At 40.3% G+C, this 15969-nt stretch overlaps 2 protein-coding genes across 3 annotated transcripts in view; one reads left to right on the forward strand and one right to left on the reverse strand.

The window, feature by feature from the left end:
* Position 1: 1 nt before the first annotated feature.
* ggh (gamma-glutamyl hydrolase (conjugase, folylpolygammaglutamyl hydrolase)) lies at positions 2–5209 on the forward strand. The gene is made up of 9 exons (XM_071531333.1): positions 2–131; positions 442–550; positions 718–768; positions 1673–1757; positions 1848–1986; positions 3555–3661; positions 4288–4378; positions 4489–4623; positions 4721–5209. Exons 1-9 carry the CDS (start codon positions 50–52, stop codon positions 4837–4839), a joined length of 918 nt encoding a protein of 305 aa, XP_071387434.1. The 5' UTR covers positions 2–49; the 3' UTR covers positions 4840–5209.
* A 2181-nt stretch (positions 5210–7390) lies between these two features.
* LOC139654245 (A-type potassium channel modulatory protein DPP6-like) overlaps positions 7391–15969 on the reverse strand; it is a 128348-nt gene continuing 119769 nt past the window's right edge. For both annotated transcript variants that reach the window (XM_071531328.1, XM_071531329.1), the window contains 10 exons: positions 15669–15716; positions 13547–13645; positions 12083–12152; positions 10885–11079; positions 10460–10514; positions 9755–9854; positions 8772–8830; positions 8598–8670; positions 8416–8489; positions 7391–7540 (listed from right to left, as the gene is read on the reverse strand). In XM_071531328.1, coding sequence (XP_071387429.1) covers positions 7391–7540; positions 8416–8489; positions 8598–8670; positions 8772–8830; positions 9755–9854; positions 10460–10514; positions 10885–11079; positions 12083–12152; positions 13547–13645; positions 15669–15716 — 923 coding nt within the window. The remainder of the gene's footprint in view (positions 7541–8415; positions 8490–8597; positions 8671–8771; positions 8831–9754; positions 9855–10459; positions 10515–10884; positions 11080–12082; positions 12153–13546; positions 13646–15668; positions 15717–15969) is intronic.

Raw genomic sequence — 15969 nt, forward strand, 5'->3', positions numbered from 1 at the left:
TTTGACACAAGCAGAAAGTAGGCAGCCGGCGAACTTGAACGGTACAGAAATGTTTGTCTTACTATTTTACATAATCCTCTCATCTGTCCCTTGTTATTCGTCGCCAAAGAGGAATGACGCGCCGGTAATTGGTAAGGTCAGCTACAGAAGTTACATTTATGAAAAAAAAACCAACTTAATGCTAATCGTATAACATTTTTTGGTGCTAGCCTAACGTTAAGTTGTAGGCAAATATCACAGCAAAACTGTAGGGACAAAAATACCATGAACTATGTTGTAAACTCACTATTGATTAACAAACACTACGTTATAATCGGAATATTAATATGATATTAGCCTACTTTTGGGTAGTGGGAAATGCACTTACCTAAAGAAGTCGGCATGACAACAGGCCGAAAGACTGTTAGTTGTACTAACTAACTGTGCACTTTGTCCCTCGAGGTGTATTGGCCCAAAAAGTATATTCGCCTCAGCCAAATATGACTTCTTACATCGCTGCCTCCTATGTCAAGTTCCTGGAATCAGCAGGAGCAAGAGTTGTACCTGTCATGTGAGCCTATAACTCATATAACCGTCACATTATGCATATATTTACCTTCACGTAATTGTCAATCCTCCAAGGGATAATGCTAAATAATGTAACATTGTACATTTCTGTATTACACACCCATGTTATCTCCCTAACCGTTTGATAAGCTCCATTTTTCATTTCTACAGGATTAACCAGACAGTGGAGGAATACAAAACTCTCTTCAGCTCCATTAATGGGTAAACATGTTACTATGGTAACCAATTAGCAGTCAGAGCCATTGTATTTGAGGAGATTAGTTCCAAAATGAGATATCCAGCATTTGGAAAAAAAAAACAAAAAAACACATCCACCCTAAAACACTTTGTAACACTGTGTTTGGCTGTATTTTTCTTATTCCCACAGATGACTGGCCAAACATAAGCAACTTGACATCATGTTGAGATGATTCCAGCACAGCTACACTAGAATTTGATAGCAGAAAAACTAAAACAAAATAAATGTCAAGTTTTGGTGTCAGTCCCTCAGAATCAAAGAGCGAGGTCTTCTTTCTTTACCTGCCATTTTGCACCAAAGTTCAACAGTCATACAGGGAGGGAAATCCATTGTAGAAGAGGCAGAGAGACCAATTTCTCCACCCACAGTGGACTCAATAGACCAGAATGCAATGCAGCCACAAGAGTGGTTGCGTTTTGAGTAGCCTAAGGGGAAATGTAGGAAATCACTGACTGAAGTAGACGAGGCAGGTTGACGGAAAGTAAAATAAAAAAAAAAAAAAAAAAAAAAAAAAAATATATATATATATATATACATATATATATACTGCATCACTGCACTGAACATCACAAATTGATGATCTAACAGTGTAAGAGTGCCGGAGGGTGGGTTTTTCCTTTAAAGTGATTGATAGGACAACATTGAAACAGATTTAGGTAATTTTTAAATGATAGTATGCAATTTAAGTTAGTGATTGACCAAATACTAACATTTTTACAGACTGGAATCTCAGTATTTTAGAGACACTGAGTGATATATCTTTTCAAAATATATTTTGGATATGAACTTTGTCAATGGTGACTGTGTCTCAGTAGAGAGAGAAAGTGTACTTTGGTAGTTCCTATGTCTTTTACCTTTCCTCCACAGGATACTTTTCCCAGGCGGAGGAGCCAGCATCATCTCATCTGGTTATGAGAGAGCTGCAAGAGTCTTTTATGAACTTGCTATTGAGGTACAAGTGTGAAACCGTATGCTAAACACGCTCTACTGTTTTGCTATGTGATTGTGTTGCATGTATGGCCTCATGTGTGTGCTGTTTCAGGCCAACTTGAGAGGCGACTTCTTTCCTGTGTGGGGCACCTGTCTTGGATTTGAGCAGCTGACCTACTTGACCAGTGGGAAGCTGCTTCTCTCATATTCCAACACCAGCGGGGTGGCGTTGCCTCTGATCTTTACTAATGGTATGGCATGATCTTATTTAACTGGACCTGTGATTACTGCTGCTGTAGAGCAAAGTCAGTAACATCTGCTTGTGGCACAACAAAACATTGTACAAAGGGACGATATGGGAGGACCAAATAACCTCAATCTAGAAGGCTACCATCTTAGGCTGGAGATACTCTAGAACAGTGGTTCTCAACGTGGGGTCCGGGGACCACCAGGGGTCCTTGAGGGGGTTCCAGGGGGTCCCCAGCAAATTGATGAATTGTTAAACTTCAGCATTATTTCATTTACAAGAAATTAACACAATTAGAGAATGTAGAAGAATGACTGTTTTGATCATAGTTTCACTGTTATCTCTCTACCTACAATACAGATAGTCATGGAATTCTGGACAAAATCATATCTAACAATAAATATATTCTCAGATTTGGGTCTGAGAGACAAAACCTCATCAAATGGAGGTCTGTGGCCCTGATGTGGACTAAATTAGGGTCCTTGATATGAAAAAGGTTGAGAATCACTGCTCTAGAAGACTGATAACTGATTTTGAAAACACATTTCATCACACGCATAACGATGGATTTCACCAATTTTTTTGGTCTCTTTGTTGTAAATCTGCTCAACAAAGATGATTAGGCAAGGACAGAGTATCACACACTTAATGTAATTGAGATGATCCTGTTGACTCCTGATTCATCGCTGACATCAGGCCCTCTAATCTCACAGGACCTTGCATGATCCATTGTGAATCGGTATGTATTTACGTACACATTGGTGAAAAAACAAAACAAAAAACACTAAGAATTTGGGTAAAGACAAACCTGGAGAGACCTGGTCAACTTGGGCTGTACACTTTTCAGTAGAGCTGGAGGTGAGAAGGCTTCATCAGAAAAAACATAAGTTACATTGATTGTAAGGCAGGAGTTCCCAAATTATTATCCACACATTATTATCATTAATCTTTAAAATAACTTTGTTAATATAACTCCTCCACCTCACCTCACTGTAAACTTGATCGGGGCTCAAATCAGTCTATAAGACTGCATCTGTAAACTCCTCACACTACCAGATAATCTTGACCGACCAAGCGTCCACTCGCTGTTTCCCCTCCCGACTGTCAGGATGGAGAAATATGGTGCTAATTGTCCCCATTAATCATCTAATGTGTCCCCAGCCTTAAGGTGCATAGTCCTATTTGCAGTTGCTGTTGATGTGTTTTTGCTGCAGGCCGACACTCTGTTGTTGTCATCTAACTTTTGGACTAACTTTTGTTTTTGTTTGCTGGCCAGAGGGTCTGGTGCATCACAACATTTAACTAGGACTAAAACCTTACCCTAACCTTAACCAAAGTTTTAGTTACCTAACCCTAACCTGGACCTAACTTTGATAGACTGTTGGAAATATCTTTTGATAATGATAATGCCATCACATAAATACACAGATAAGGAGATACTTAGGCTACAAAATACATCTCAAGTTAAATAGATCTCATTTTCCAAAATGACAGTTGTCCCTGATCTACTATTCTATCTCTGTAAAAAAAAAAAAAATTATTTATGAACATACTGTTTTGGCTCATTTCCAGAAACCAAAGAGAGCAGGCTGTTCAAAGGCTTCCCAGCTGACCTGATGGCAGCTCTGGCTTCTGAGCCACTGACAGAAAACTCTCACAGGTGGAGTCTGACAATGGAGGTGCATCATTCACTACAGCAAAAGCTTTTAATGCACATTTACCTTTTACCCATTTAGCCGATGCTCTTATCCTGAGTGGTTTGTAATGAGTGCAACAGCTGAATAGGCCTCAGTCACCAACATTAGATCCACTACCTCATTCAACTCCTTAATAAATGGGACGGCAGCCAAATGGGCTATTCACACCGATATTCGCACCTGCACTTTAACCTTGGACACTTTTATTATTACCATTTACTATTTATGAAGCCGCTGTGTAATGTTGATGTGCTTAACGTGTCTTTTATTTTATGTGCTCATTATTTGCAAATCAAATCTCCCTCGAGGCAATAAAGGTTTTCATTCATTACCAACAAGAAGTAGTAAAGAGTGTCTTGTCAGAGCCACAGCACTGATAGAATAGATGTTACGAATATTCCTGTGACTCTAAAATGCTTATATACTGTATGATAGAGAAATGGCTGGTAGAGAAATAATAGAGAGAGAAATATGTTTTTTTTTAACAAGACAAGATCATTTTCAGAGCATCTAGAGTGCAGTAGAATGGGGGAAAGAGGGTTGTGATTCAATTCTGTGTCCGCTGAAACAAACCTCAATCTGGTTATGTTGCTCTTATGTCGTTTTAGAGTTACAACGGCAATGAAGAACTGAAGAAGTTTTACAAAGTCCTTTCCACAAATACGGATGGAAAAGTAGAGTTTGTGTCAACGGTGGAAGGTACAACACAGCCTCACTTGATGACTGGTGAAAGTTTATAACGAAATACCAGGGAACAGTTAAACATGAGCTCCATTTACAGTGCTTCCTCTCTCTTGACCTTTTGGCAGCCTACAACTTTCCAGTTTATGGAACCCAGTGGCACCCAGAGAAAAATGCGTTTGAATGGACGAGGCCCTACATCCCACACTCTCCATCCGCAGTCAAGACCACCTTCTATATGGCCGAATTCTTCGTCAGTGAAGGTTTGAGCGTAGCATCATTTTGATTTTAATCTCAGTCAGTGGTTGGGTGATCAAGCTTTGTGATCTCTAAATCTGGCATCGTTTTCTCACCCTACAGCCAGAAAGAGCTTTCACAGGTTTGACAGCGAGGAGAGGGAGCAGAAAGCACTGATATACAACTACAGTCCTGTTTACACCGGGATCAAGTCTGACTTCGAACAAATATACTATTTCTGATGTGTGTTTGTAGATTGCCATTCCATTTCAGTAGCTGATTGGCTCTTTTAATTATGTAACGACGTATGAATGTTTACAGATAATCAGACGTGTTTGATTTTGCATTTGATGCCTTCTCCTTCACCCCCTGCATCTGAAAATATGACAGAATTATGCATGGAGCATGACCGTTTTAAGACCCTGATGCAGTGCACGCTTTTGAAAAAATGTGAAAAGGAAGAAGCACGCTTTGTGGATGCTGTGGCTGGTACTACAGCTGTGTTCCTAAACTGAGTGACAGTGCACATAGTGACATTTTAAAACATTTTGCTTGGTTTGATTTGAAAAAAAAAAAAGCACTTTTATGGTCTGCATTGGTCTTGCCACAGATTTCAGGAATCAAATAAAATGAGCAATAATGAACATTAAACAGTGGAATGTCTTCCATTTTCACCACAAGTACAACAAAACAAATCAGTCAAAAAGTTGAACGATGAAAAATATCTTTTTTTTTTTTTTATTCTAACATTTACCTTCATGCCACAATCTGCCATTAGTCTCCATCTATGCTTTGGATAACAAAGTCAAGAGCATCTTGAAAAAGGCCGCTGGCAAGAAAGTCCAGTGTTGCCATTGGCATTTATAAAGTCCACTTTCAACTCAATTCAAGGACCGCAACAGGAGAACAGAAATGAATAGTCAAATGTAACTTCCAAAATGCTTTATGCACAAATAACACTCAGATAATATTTTTTAGAATAAAATGATATTTGAGTAACATTTACACATCAAGCTTGACGAGACTGGGATCTCAATCACAATACTACTGGAAATGTAAATTATGCAATCCAGTAAGGAACATTCAAGATGTCAAAATTACCATGTGGAAACTGAGCTATCGGAGATAGCGCCGAGTCGCAAATAACCTCTTAACATGCACTGAAACATAACACAAATGAGCATCCAAATAAAAGGAGAACGAAAAAAAAAAAAAGGTAAATGAAAAATTCAACTTGTGCCTCAAGAATTCAACATTTTGTATGACACATTTGCATTACTTCATTAGACTGTGAAGCTAACACCATTTTTTTCCTTATATACAAATGTAGTATTTCTGGGGGTATAACACTGATCCTAATGGCTCCTTGCTCATATCCTTATGTACTATAAGGGGTGCACTGATGTGAGCCAAGGGTAAGTGACACAGCATTTACAATAACATAAATACTGCAGTTTCTGTACTCTGTGGATATAAATTTTCTTTACTTACCATTCATGAATATCTTATAGACAATGATGCATGCAGATACTGTACATTTTGGCTTGGTGTTACAATGTCATTGGTTATACAGCGGTAGGAGCCGTAGCTGAGAGGGCATATTTCCAGAGAATGGTCATTCACTCATTCTATGAAATTTTAAAAAGTCTTCACAATTTTAGAATCAAAAGCTAGCTGCTGAAAACTTATGCTTTAACTCGTGTTTCATTCCAGTCAACTACCTATTTATTTGATATGAGCCGTGTTGTGTTTTCATATATATGGAGAGTCCCGGAGCAGGACGTCTTTCTCCCAAAGTAAGGCACAGTGACTAAAACAAGTTTATGCTTCCATTTTCCAAAAGACAGTTAATAAAACCGAAGCAAAAAACAAAAGGATGGCTCACAATAAAACTGTCTCAGAAAGAGCGTGGAGAACAATAAGAAACCTGTGACATCTTTTCTTTCTCTTCCAAACGTTTTGTCAGGTGGAAAATTTTTGTCAACATCACTGAAATACATAAATGAGGCTACAAGATGATACCAACATCAGGGCAAACATGAATACCAAAAGAAAATATATCTGTAATAGCCAAGTGAATGTTTTTTTGTGTGCTATTTTACATACTGTAAGAACAAGAGACACCACCACGGTCCAACATGAAAAGTTCTTCACAACTTTAAAAATAGTAACATTTCCTGTTCCGCACCATCCCGGACCCCCCTTTTTTTTAAACACTGGGTACGTCAACCAGTTTTATGCACCACGCGTCTGTTTTTCATTAATATACAACCCCAAAAGTTTGTGCTATAAAGTTTTCCTTCTCCTCACAGACTGAAAGTTTGTGCGAGAGTCGATGCTCTCTCTCTCTCTCCTCTGCTTTTGAGGAGCCGGGTCCAATCCGGCCGAAAAGGCGACTGCTTTCCCGTTGAATCCGTCGCCCTTCAACGTTATTCCAAAGCGTCATGTCAGGTCACCAGGCTTTGTTGTCTCTCTCCGGAGGGGAATATCGATTCGAACTGAGGGGTGGAGAGAGAGAGTGGGGAGTGGGAGGGAGAGAGCGGACGGACGGACGGACGGACGGAGGAGTGGAGCGGTGGAGCTGCTGGAAAAGGCAGTCTGAGGTTCAGCATGCTGACACAGTGGGGGGAAACCGAAACAAGAACAGAGGAGGTTGCATATTGTGTGGACAACTGGAGGCCGGAGTTGTGCTTGGGCACGGGGGACAGAGGGGTGGGGTGGAAGGGTGGAGGGTGGATGGGGGAGGGGAGGGCGGGGGAGGCTGGAGGGCTGGACGAGACCGAGCCAGGCCGGCTAACCCTCGTCTTCGGTCTCCTCCTCCAGTCTCTCCTCAAACACTTTGTCTGGTAGCCTGAAGCATTCCTCGAAGAAGTTGACCAGGGACTGGCTGAGGTGCTGCCGTGTCGCCTCGCTGTGGATGAAGTGGCCTTCGTCCGGGTAGATCTGAGACACGGAAAAGGAGAGAAAATGTCCAGCAACTATGGGATGGGACGATACACTTATCTCAATCTCTTATCTGATACAATTCGATACACAATATGGGGTTCACGATTGGATAAAACCACGATATGATGTAATAAATAAAAGTTCAGTGACAACAAAGTATGACTGTGCAGATTTCTGCTTATTTCTGAGCCACAAATCTCATCTTTCTAGCAATGGCACTGACTTGCTAGAATTTAAAAATGTCATTACAAAGTGCAAATAATACAATTTGGGTGGAGAGCTTTTGAAATTGTGATGGGCAAGCCGTCTCATTTGTGATTACTACAGCAGAATGAAATGGAGTTAATATTGTGATTCATTTTTTATTTTTCAGATGTCTTAGTAGGAGTTGTCATTTGTCATGAGTTTTTCCGGGTTTTTCTAACTGAGTTATATATGTTTACATGCATCAACCCAAAACCGGTTTAGGCCTACAATGGAACTCCCTGTGCATGTAAACATAGCCAAAGAGAAGGAGGGTGTGTGTGTGTGGTCTGTACACTCTATGCATGTGTATATTCACATGTGCAAAAGTGTGTGTGTGAAGTAATCTAGTGGTCAGTAATAAGCTACAATGAATGTTCAGGCGCAGTTCATTGTATCTTAATTGGATTAGTCATGGTGTTAATGCAGGATGCCTAAGAAGGTCTCATAATCTCATTATGTGGAATGAAGGCATTGTGAGGGCTAATCCTCCGGCTGCTGGGGGATCCTGCTGGGATCAAAGAGCTCCCAAAGGTTGGAAAAGCACTGAACCATAAAAAGAAAGCTAAGCACAGAAAATGGGTGTCCAGCACATGTAATTACAGTGGGGTGAAGGCAAAACCACTTACCTGTAAGGTGTAGTTTGCCTTTTCATTGATAAGCTGAGCAATGAATTTTGCCGTATGCTGGAAATGGACCTTTTCTGGGAGAATAGAGCAAGATACATGCCAAAATATCAAATACAGGCGTCCTCGTCATGAAAGCACAAAGAAATTGTATATTTTGTAACTGTTAAGAAGTGTTGTCTTACCATCAGCTGTTGGATGAACAATGAGAAACTTCTTGTCCATAAACTGAGATGCTCTGTGTGCTAAATTTGCCATCTGAGAAGTAATTACAACACAGCAACACATTAGATAAGTTTGACTCTGGAATAATTACGATGATTGGAAGTTGAATGATAGCTAATGTAATAAAAACTTACTGTGTATGCCCTTGGATCAGGTTTGGGCAGTCCAAGGTATCTCTCTGAAAATGCCGAGGCTGGAGGGAAAAGATTTAAATGAATACTTTGCATTGACATAAACATTAACTTTATATCACCATTTGTCAATAACCGGACTGATAACGCCGTTTCATTGCTGCGGTAAATGATTTCCGACAGCCTGGCTCTTTGGCCATTTTGATAAAGTACACAGTAAGGCTCTTTCCCGGGTTGTTGGTTCTTTTCTATATTCAAATATATTCATCAAATCTACATATTCCTTTGTCTAGAAACTGTTGCGGACAATCTTCATTTGCAATTCCAAACTTCTACAGTGTCATGGTGAGTCTCTCACTCCCGCTGGCAAAGTGAGAGAAATCAAATAGATGGGAAATCAGTCTCACCACTTCATTTACACTTTCCTGACTCAGTGCGCCTACAGCTAAGAAACGCACAGTCTCTCGCTCTCCATCTGTTTCTCTCTCTCTTATACACACACACGCACAGATTTATTTCCTGAGGTGAGGCTGGTGTAGTTAACATTGACATAGTGTTTGTCTTGCACCGTTATGTTTGAGTTGGAGGTGTGTCTGCTCCATCGCACTAATAAGGCGCCCTAGCTCATCTATCTGTCTCGACCATATTTTCACATATCCCTCCCTCACATATATATATAGAACACTGTCACTGAAATGGCTCATCACTACAGAGGCACAAGCTGTTTTTTTTTTCATGTAGAAGGTGTTAGATTGACTGGGTCTTACATATACACACAAACACACAGCTGTGCCCCCCCCCTCTCTCCCTCTCTGTCTTTTTCCTTCTATTTTGCTTCTGATTGCCTTCTGACAACCCTGTTTGCTGCCTGAATGATTATGCAAAGTTGGGATTCTTTGCTTATTACCATGCAGCAGAGACTAGCTTTTTTACATGTGATTAAACAGACATTAAAATGACATTGCACACACACACACACACTTTACCGTATAATTCAAAGTCGGTGATGGGAGAGAGGACAGCTCCGCATTTTACTGGGGATTCCTCAGCGCTGAGCAACAGGCTGGTCACGTAGCCTCCATACACCTGAGACACACAACACATTCATATTAATGTCGCTGAGGAACTGCAGCCTCACTGTCAAGAGGCTCCTTTGTATCGACTTCAATGAAGAGCTTTAATGTCACATGGTTTAAATGGGGTTTCAGCAGCCTCTTCACCCCTGGCTTGATAAAAACCCGGGGAAACTCTGCTCTAGAAGTTACTGTAATTAAGCTACTGAATGCTGCCCATATGTTACGCAATGTTGGGGAAGCTACAGTTTAAGAAGCTACCAGTTACTTCACACTGGAAGAACCTCAACTACAGTAAAGCTACCCTCAGTTATGTTTTGTTAACTAAAGTTACTTTAAAAAAGGAGTTCAAACTACCAAATTCACACGCAAAAATACCACCTAATACCATCAAAACATTTATTTTGTCTGAAATAAAGTGTAAGGGATAGTCACTGTCTCTAATGGCCACACTGCAGAACAGTTACAACAGAAACTAGAGTCTAAACCTAAATGAAAACCAAATAACTCTATCTGGGTTCATCATAAGAAAAAGTGCAAACTTGTACTGTTCCTCACTCCTACATTTTCATTGTGAAAATCTGTCTTTACTCTCAGCATAAAAAAATATATTCTCACCTTTCCAAAAGCTCCAATTCTGGTTTTGTCAACATAGGGCTCTTTTGAGATAATACTGCAAAGAATGAACATTGGTTATGGTTAGGAAGAACATTTCCATTTTAACTTTGTATACAACATCTCACAATAGCAGCTGTACTTTTCATGAATGTTGACATATACAAGATGATATATACAAGGTGTTTATAATAAGTCTATGGTTCATAAGCCAATACAATCCTTTGTGCTGGTAACCTTGGGTGAGTGTCTATAAAGCCAAGGCTAGGTGAGAGGGGCTATGTCATCAGATTTAGCAAGAAAGCACCTTCCATCATACATGTTTTGGTGAAATTCAGAGGGTTCAACAGTGAATTCTGGCATTATATTTAATCTGGCGTTTATATGAATTTCAATAAGACAACATGAGAGCGTCCCGCCCCGTCTACCTGAGCGCCTCCATCTGATCCCGCTCCTCGAACACACCCAGTTTCTTCTGGATCCTGTGCAGGAGGTTGGTGCCCTGGAAGCCGCTGCCTCGCCCGTCGAAACGCACCACGATGGCCCCGAAGCTGCTCACCAGCACCGTGGCCCAGTCCATGTGAAACCGCTCCGACACCATCTGGCCACCGGGGGTGCCGTCACTGCACAGAGCACCACAGAACACCATGGTGATACATATAAAGCAACCTTTTTCACATTAGAATAACAAGAAATAAATAGGAAAAGTGTGCATTGTCAGTCTGTGTCTGTGTCCCTGTGTGTACATCCTGTAAATCGTCCCGTTTGCCTGAAATAGGCTTTTCAATGATGTTGCAGTGCGTTTTGGGGTGTACACCATTTGCTTTTGGCTTAGAGGAAAGCAGTAAGAGGTGAAAATAAAGCTAAACGTGCCACAGACAAGCCCAGTCCAAAAACACAGTGAACATCGTTTTTTTTTAATAAAATTGGACATTGGGCTGCGTTTGCCATCTGCCATTTCATCCCCTGAGGTGGCTTTATGGATGCTGGTTGCCTCAGCCTCAGGCTAGATGCCAGTTTAAGGCTGACAGCTCATCAAGATGAGTGACAAGTGTTGGGGCGTGAACTTGACCAACTGAGGGTCAGGAGGGCGAGACTAGCAATACTCTTGTTTGCTTAAACCCAAAAGGCTAACGTGGCAAAGTGTTTACAGATAAGCAGCTGAAATCACCTTCATAGAATGAGATAAAATCTAAAAGGAATTTAGGTTTGGCTTTTTATAAAATGTATAGACAATGTAAAAAAGGCCAGATTCTAAAATTCCTCTTCCTAGATTTGTGCTGCAGAGTAAGAGATAGTCTAAGGCAGGAGGAGAGGAATGCTAATGAAAGAGGGGGCGGAGAGGAGGGTATAAAATTTCTCATTTGCAGTGTAATTATTATACTGCTACAGCGGAGGACAAAGCTGCGTGTCTCTGTGTTAGATTAATATGCCTGATTAAAGCTCTGCCTGGGAAAGTGATTATCTTCGTTGATGAGGACCAACATGTCCTCACATAACTTGTGTACGAGTGAAGTGTGGACAAGAGTCAAGAGACACAACATTGTGTGTGTGTGTGTGTGTGTGTGTGTGTGTGTACAAATGTGTGTGAGAGAGCATGTTGAGAGAGCATGTGCTGATACATACACAAGCAGGAGCAGTGGGTAGTGCGCTGTGTCCGTAAAGCCGGCAGGTTTGAGGATCTGCATCGTCAACGCTACAAGACAACAACAACAACAACAACATGACAGAACAACTGTTATACAAAACACAATGAATACACTTCCCAACACCCACCTGTTAACCCTCATTCACTCAACACACACTATAACACATCATCTGTCTTATAGATTTGTAGTCACCATTTTTCACCAAGTTGTATCAAGTTGTATGACATTTGCATAAAAGAAAAGGATTACAGGAGTTGTGTGAAAATCACTTCTAAGATGTTAAGATTTATAGGTATCGAGGAGTGAAGTAGAAGCAGCCAAAATTATGTGTTTCCAAATTATATTATAATATAAAATTATAGTCTTGTACAGTATTATCCCTTTGTATTGTATGTGAGTGTGTGTCCTGTTGTTCTTGTACTGTGTGTTTTAGTATCAGCTGTTTACATCTGTAAGTTGTCAGTCTCAATGAGACCAATTCCTGTACATTTACTGTACTTGGACATCATTCTTCCATTCCATCTATTTGCTACTATTATTCAAAAACACAACATTTCTTTTCACGGTTATGCAGATGATACACAGATCTACCTCCCCCTAGAGCCTAATAACTACACCAAACTAACTGTCTTCATGACTTCAAATCCTGGATGGCTGCAAACTTTCTTCAGCTCAATGAGTATAAAACTAAAGTTATCTTATTTGGACCACAGCATTTGTCCAACATTATTTCTCCTCATCTTGGCCCATTGGCCCCCTCTGTTAAACCACATGCAAAAAATCTTGGAGTCGTATTTGACTCAGGATTGACAGTTTGACAAACAAATCACTCAGGTAGTAAAATTAAGCTTCATGCAGCTCCGCATCATCTCCAAACTCAGATCAATTCTCTGTACTTCTGACCTGGAGAAAGTCATCCATGCCTTCATATCATCCCGCCTTGATTATTGCAACTCGTTATATTTTGGTATCACTCAGTCTTGTTTATCCCGTCTTCAACTACTTCAAAATGCAGCAGCAAGAGAGCAGCTTTGGAATTCTCTTCCTCCCACCATCCGATTCTCCCCCACTATTGAAATCTTCAAGAGTCATCTTAAAACACACTTCTACTCACTAGCTTTTAACTGTTCCTAACTTAACTAGCTCAGGTATTTCTCCTGAAGTCTCTGTAGGTCTGTGTTGTCACTTTGGCCTCTGTGTGACCATGTGCCTTTACTATTATTATTATCATTATTATTTATCATCACTCTGATTTTTTCTCCTCTCTTATTGTGTTTGTTTCCTTCTTTTGTTTTTATTTTCCTCTGTGTGTGTTGTAAAGCACTTTGGATCAACTGTGTTGTGTGTAAAGTGCTATATAAATAAAGTTGAGTTGAGTTGAGTTGAGTTGAGTTGAGTTGAGTAAAGTGAGTGTGACTCTGGTAATCAGACAGGAACATACTATAGTCTTCGATGTTGATCTCCTTGTACTCCACCCTGGGCATCTGCATGGAGTCCAGGATCAGCTTCAGGTTCTCATTGGCCTCCAGCTCAAGCACTTCTGCAATCACAGTAGAAATCAAACCATCAACCACTCAATCGTCTGGTTAGTGTTCAGTTTGTAATTCACTATTCTGAGATTCGTCCTGTTAGGACTGGAATAAGAGTGAGAGAGATGCATGATGGGATATAGAGAGAAGAAGAGAAAGGCAATGCTTGTGCAACATCTTTGGCTCTAATGCAGTGGGGTAAATTAGCTCTCAATCGCAAATCAAGGTTGTGCTGAAAGTATGGAAAGAGATTAGTGCCAGCAGAGATTGTATTTGAATTGCACAAATTTGAATTTGTCATGCTCATATTAACCGGTTGAATTCAAAAAATTAATTTGATTTATTTTTTTGATTGACTGATTAATTTGTAAGACACAATTAAGATATTGAATGCAGTGGCTTGAAATTGAATGTGAAATTGATTGTGATAATTCTTGAATTTAACTTTTAACTATAACTTCAAATTAGGAGGTTTAGGAATAGGTTTGGAGAGTTGCGCATAGAAGTGCATGCTAGAAAGTAGCTCAATAGAATCAGAATCTGTCGTCCTTCCAAACATTCATCATGAACTCTAACAAATCCAAAAACTGCAGTTGTCAACTGCAGTTGATACTGTGAACAGGATTTTCTGAGGCAAACTTGATGCATGGAAAGCTTGTTATGAAAGGAGAACTCAACAGCTGTTGAGTTCGTTTGTGTGAAACTAATTAAACATCCATGGTTGCCATGACTCCTAGGTCAAGCGGGATATATAATAGCAAACATTGTATGTTGGGAAGTTTGTTTGGCAGACATGGTCAAGAGGCAGCAGAGAGGAGGGAAATCAACACTAGAAGCCTGCCAAGGTCTCCAGTACTGACAAACTAAGATAAAGCCTGACAGCCTTGTGGAGTAAAACTTCAATTAAAGCTTCTGAAAGGAAGGAGAGCAAGAACAGAGGCTGGAGCGGAAATCTGTGTGTGTGTGTGTGTGTGTGTGTGTGTGTGTGTGTGTGTGTGTATGCCTAGACAGATTTTGAAATGACCTTGTCTCTCTCACTGCTGTGTGTGGTCTCAGTTGGGTACAAAGCCAGGGGCGGTCTCATCATTAGGCAACGGTAGGCGACTGCCTCGGGCCAGCCAGAAGGCCCCGCAAAAGACAAGAATAGAACTAATGTAAACTCATTTTTAATAAATTTAAAAGAAATGTACACCCCTGTTTTTGTCACAAAAATAATCTTGAGTCATGGTCAGGCTATAGGGGGCTATACAACATCTAGTGACATTTTGCCACTTGACTTTAAGCTCATGTTCCTTGCCACTGCATCAGTAGCTGAGAGAGAAGTTAAAAAATAAAATAAGCAAAGCTATCCATATTTGACCATTTTCATGCCAAAAATGTAAGTGATTCAGTGTTTCCCCAAGGAATTGTGTCCTTGCCAGAGTGGGAAAGCCTCTGAAACACAATTTAAACCATCATGCAAAATTAAAACTCTCCACTTAAACCCAGACTAATGGAAATCCTTTAGTGTTAGCAGCTCTTTAAATCAAGGTGACCCATCCATCCCCCTCCTATTCAATGGTAGGGGAAAATCTGGAGTACTTTACCGCCTTTAAGTGAAGAACTAGTCTACTAAAACATTACTAAACAGTACACAAACACATACAATGAGCAATGAAAATAAAATTTAATTGCTGGTCTTACAGACTGTTTTTATGTCGCTGTTGGTGATATCGGTGATAGATGACACTGATTGGCGCATACACACACACACACACACACACACACACAGTAATCAAATTACAGTATGCTCATATTGCCAGTGGGTAGGTCATAATTTCATGAGGACATCCATCCAGTCAAGTAATGTAATTACTGCCATCAGCCTAGACTTGGCTTGTAGACAAACAGTGACTCAGCACACAGGTGGTCATTATGTCCTGGGCCATCAATCGAATGCATCTGTCCCCTTTTGATGAGGTCATTTTATGTATTTTAATGTGATTCATAGTCTTGAAGAAGCACGACTTTGAATTAGTCAGTAGAAATACTCACTCTCTCTGTCCTGTGTGTTGTATACTGCTACAAACGGGACGTCAGGGCCTAAAGAGACACAATGACAATGACAAGAAGACGTGTTAACATGGTTTTTTTATCATATCACCAGGCTACTAAAGATGTAGTTTCATATGTGTCCATGGCATGTGGTGGCGCTGTTCCATTAGGTATGGCTTTCATTTCAAAGATGTCAATGAATGAGAAGTTTTCTGCTTGTTTTCAACCTCTCCGTTCAACTTTTTTTAGAAGCACAACTATATTTAGTTTTTGTTTTTGACATTAGCAAAGTTTGGATGCA

The sequence above is a fragment of the Centroberyx affinis genome, unplaced genomic scaffold, assembly GCF_046629955.1.
Source record: "Centroberyx affinis isolate AG114_WGS23_722 - 3 ecotype Tasmania unplaced genomic scaffold, CSIRO-AGI_Caff_v1 ptg002065l_1, whole genome shotgun sequence".
In the NCBI taxonomy this organism is placed as follows: Eukaryota; Metazoa; Chordata; class Actinopteri; order Beryciformes; family Berycidae; genus Centroberyx; species Centroberyx affinis.